The sequence below is a fragment of the Theropithecus gelada genome, chromosome 3 (genome assembly GCF_003255815.1).
Source record: "Theropithecus gelada isolate Dixy chromosome 3, Tgel_1.0, whole genome shotgun sequence".
Classification (NCBI taxonomy): domain Eukaryota; kingdom Metazoa; phylum Chordata; class Mammalia; order Primates; family Cercopithecidae; genus Theropithecus; species Theropithecus gelada.
In genome coordinates this window covers 51,702,685-51,707,186 of record NC_037670.1, presented here as the reverse complement: position 1 = coordinate 51,707,186, position 4,502 = coordinate 51,702,685, and the positions used below count along the sequence as shown (strand labels likewise).

The 4,502-nt window shown below is 55.8% G+C and overlaps 1 protein-coding gene across 1 annotated transcript in view; it reads right to left on the bottom strand.

Moving 5' to 3' along the window:
- Window positions 1-1,147: 1,147 nt before the first annotated feature.
- Window positions 1,148-4,502, bottom strand: part of CHST12 (carbohydrate sulfotransferase 12) — a 32,974-nt gene continuing 29,619 nt past the window's right edge. Inside the window, exon 2 of the mRNA XM_025381195.1 lies at window positions 1,148-2,658. Coding sequence (XP_025236980.1) covers window positions 1,337-2,581 — 1,245 coding nt within the window. The 5' untranslated portion in view covers window positions 2,582-2,658 and the 3' untranslated portion in view covers window positions 1,148-1,336. The remainder of the gene's footprint in view (window positions 2,659-4,502) is intronic.

Here is a 4,502-nt window from a genome sequence, read left to right as displayed (position 1 = left end):
ATTTTATTGATTTAATCTCCCTATCTACCTATCTATCTTCTGTCTATTTAGAAACAGGGTCTCGCTCTGTTGCCCAGGCTGGAGTGCAGGGGCACGATCATAGGTCATTGCGGCCTTGAACTCCTGGGCTCAAGCTATTCTCCTGTCTCAGCCTCCTGAGTAGCTGGGACTACAGGTGTGCACCATCACGTCTGGCTAATTTTCTTATTTTTGGTAGACACAGGGTCTCGCTATGTTGTCCAAACTGATCTTGAACTCCTGGGCTCAAGTGATCCTCCTCAGCCTCCTGAGTAGCTAGGTTTACAGATGTGTGCCACCACACCCTTTTTTTTGTAGAGGTGAGGTCCTTGCTACCTTGCCCAAGCTGGTCTTGAACTTCTGGGCTCAAGTGATCTTCCCACCCCAGCCTCCCAAAGTGCCAGGATTGCAGGCATGAGCCACCATGCCCAGCCTTAACAGCCATAATGTGTTCATTAATATTTATTTATATATTTATTTATTTATTTATTTTGAGAAGGAGTCTCACTCTGTCACCCAGGCTAGAGTGCAGTGTCGCGATCTCAGCTCACTGCAGCCTCTCCATCCTGGGTTCAAGCAATCTTTCCACCTCACAACTCCCGAGTAGCTGGGACTACAGGTGCATACCACCACGCTGGACTAATTTTTTTTTTTTTTTTTGTATTTTTAGTAGAGACAGGGTTTCACCATGTTGGCCAGGTCTCAAATTCCTGACGTCAAGCGATCTTCCTGCCTGCGCCTCCCAAAGTGCTACAATTACCTGCCTGAGTCACCCGCCCAGCCTCAACAGCCATAATATAAACTAGACACTAATGGGAACAGCTGGAGTTAGAACTCCTGCTTCTGTAACTGACCGGTTTACCTCTGACTTGATTTCAAACAGGAAACCCTGAAGATTGACCTTTTCAAGTACAACACTTAACTTTCCCTCTGGAAGGATTCATCGGCTACCGTTTTAAAAATAGACAAGTGCGGACTGACTTCAAGTGCAGGCCCCGCCCTCCTCCTGAGTGGCCAGAGCCCTGGAGGCAGCTCCCACAGCCTCAGCATCCCCTCCCGGCGCCCACGTGCTCAGACAGAGAAACCACAGGAGCTGGCGGGCGGGCAGAGGGGAGATTTTACTCCAGCATTCCCTTCCACGTTTCGTATTAAATATCTGAAATATATTAATCTTAAAAAACAATATCGACACAGTACTCAATGGATAGAGGCAGTGGAGTAAACAAGAAGCCCAGATTGCAACATCGTAGGCCATAAAAAAACTGGAGTGCGACTGCGGCAGGTTCCGGGCACGCGGGGAAGGGCGCTGCGGAAGCTTTTAGTCTCGGAGGAGGTTTTCGGGCTTGGGGTAGCCGAAGAGAACAAAGTCGGCCTCGTAGAGTTTGTACAGCTGCTGCCTCCAGGCCAGGGGGATCTTGGCGAACCAGTCCTCCTCCCAGCTGCTGGCGGTCCTGTTCCGGTAGCTCGGGGGGAAGCGGAGGTGCCGGTCCACCTGGAGCAGCTGCAGCAGCTGCGCGGCGTCCTCGTCCAGCGTCTCCAGCTTCCCCACGAAGTCGTAGTCGATCTGGCACGGGTGGCAGAGGCGGTACACCTGCCGCCAGTGCTCGTTGAAGGGCGCCAGCTTCTCCGTGTGCGGGTCCAGCAGGTACTGGATGAAGTTGGCGAAGGACACCTTGAGGCCGGCGCGGAAGGCCTCGCGCGCCGAGGCGGGCAGGCTGGTGTGGTTGGCGTACAGCCGCAGCATGGGCACGGCGAACTTGCGGTAGAACTCCTCGTTCTCCAGCTCGAACTTGCTGCGGAAGGCAGAGATGAGGCGCACGAAGGGGTCGCGCACGAAGAGGAACTTGGTGTACTTCTTGAGCTTGACCTTCATGAGGTGGCGGGAGAGCTTCCCGTAGCGGCGCCAGAACTTGTTGAAGGTCAGGTGCGCGCTGGCGTTGTGCACGTGCTCGCGGGGGATGCGCAGCGGGTCGCGGTAGGGCACGCCGCGGTGCAGCAGGCTCCCGCTCAGCACGATCATCACGCGCTTCCAGTTGGTGCAGGCCACCTTGGGCACGTAGCAGTAGATGGCGCCGTGCCGGTCGTCCACGATCAGGTGGCTCAGCTCCGAGTTGGGGATGTCGTCGAACGCGCGCTCCTTGGTGGGGAAGGCCAGGCTGGAGTTGGCGCAGAAGCCCCGCAGCAGGCTCCTCCGCTCCGCCTGCTGCCGGCCCTGGTCAGGGCTGCGCCGGGCATCGCGCGGGGACCAGTCGTAGCCTCTCACGCTCTCCTCCATGCTCCCCGGCGCGGGTGGCTGCTCCGTCTCCTTTCTGGGAAGGTCACTCTGCTTCACGCTGGCACCGAGAAACTTGTCCAGAAACTCGTCGACGTCGGAGTCGGCCGTGAGCTCCCTGTCCCTGTCCGGCCCGGGCGTGGGCAGCGGCGGCCCGGCGTGCGGCCTGGAGAAGGACGTGTGCAGGTAGAAGTGCGCGGCGCCCGCGCTGTCCCAGTACACGATGATCAGCAGGATCATGAACGCCGACCCCAGTACCAGCCACAGCCGGAACAGCCGGGCCTTGGTCATCCTGCCCCGGGCGGGCCGGGCCCTCTCCGGGCCTCTCACTTCAGCTTCCTGCAGAGCCGGGGCATCCTGCTGGGAACCTGCAGAGGCAGTGACGCACTAGTTAATGACTGAGGTGTCCTGGGGCTCCTACTCCTGCCTTCTCATCAGTGGGGGACTCGGGCCCAGAGGAGCAGGAGCTCCTGATATCAGGAGCACTGATATCAGCTCGCCCTCCAGAGGGGCTGGAGGCTGAGGTCAGCAGTGCAGGGAGTCTACACATCCATGTGGCCGAGCACCAATAATGACCCTGGACACCAAGGCTCAGGTACTTCCCTGGCTGGCAGTACTCCACACGGGCTGACACTCACCACCACTGGGAAAGTAATGCTGCTCACAACTCCCGAGGAGAGGACGCCTCCCATGGAGTGGAGACCAGCTCCAGGTGTGAGCCCCCCTGGACTCTGCCCTCTGCAACTCTTCCCAAGGCTGATTTTTTTTTTTTTTTTTTTTTTTTTTGAGACAGTCTCGCTCTGTGGCCCAGGCTGGAGTGCAGTGGCATGATCTCAGCTCACTGCAAGCTCCACCTCCCAGGTTCACGCCATTCTCCTGCCAAGGTTGATTTTAATCTTCGAATCCATCTCCTTTTCCTATAATAAACCATAACCACAAGAGTAACTGCGATCAGGGAGCTCTGTAATCTTTCCAGCAAATCATCAAACCCGACAGTGGTCTCAGGGACGCCTGCATTTGCTATTGGTGTCATAAGTAAGAGGGGTCTTGGGAACCATTCTGTAACTTCACAGTGACCCAACAACAGGAAAATTGTTTTGGCAACACCCACTTTACTTAAGTCGAATGCCAATGGAAAAACTGCACCCCACAGCTTCATCAGGGCCACACTGAGAGCTGACCTTCCACACCACCCTGGCTTCCCAAAAGTAGGTGGCACATTCCCATTCCCCTGCCAGGCACCAGGGGGTTTTGGTGGGGCTGAGGTGGGGGCTGATCCCCCTTCCGCTGCCCATGGAAGTAGAGGTGCTCCCTCTGTCCGTCCCACCAGGGTACTGTCAGTGTGGTCCTGCAGGGAGCTAAGCCTTGACCCCACCTGGCATCCACAAGGTGGAAGGAGATGGTGTGAGGCAGGGGAGTCCACACTCTGACTCCCTCTCCCCTGGCCAGGTCAGGGCCCAGTGGGAGGTGAACTCCAACTCTACCCCACCCCTACCTGGCACCCATGACATGGCGTGAGGTGGTTAGAGGAGGGGCAAGTTGGCCCTCTACTTTCTCACCTCCTCTCTCCTGGGAATGGAAAACATTAATCATGCAAACATTAATGAAAAGAAAGCAGGAGTGGCTATCTTTAATACCAGATGAAGCAAACTTCAGAAGGAAGGAAACTACTAGAGACAAAGGGACATTACATAATGACAAATAGTTCAATCCCCAGGAAGACATAATAATCCCAAACGTGTATGCACCAAACAACAGAGCCTCGGCCGGGCACAGTGGCTCAAGCCTGTAATCCCAGCACTTTGGGAGGCTGAGACGGGCGGATCACGAGGTCAGGAGATCGAGACCATCCTGGCTAACATGGTGAAAACCTGTCTCTACTAAAAAATACAAAAAAAACTAGCCGCTGGGCGCGGTGGCTCACGCCTGTAATCCCAGCACTTTGGGAGGCCGAGGCGGGCGGATCACGAGGTCAGGAGATCAAGACCATGCTGGCTAACATGGTGAAACCCCGTCTCTACTAAAAATGCAAAAAATTAGCCGGGCGAGGCGGCGGGCGCCTGTAGTCCCAGCTACTCGGGAGGCTGAGGCAGGAATATGGCGTGAACCCGGGAGGCGGAGCTTGCAGTGAGCCGAGATCGCGCCACTGCACTCCAGCCTGGGTGACTAAGCGAGACTCTCTCAAAAAAAAAAAAAAAAAAAAAAAAAAAAC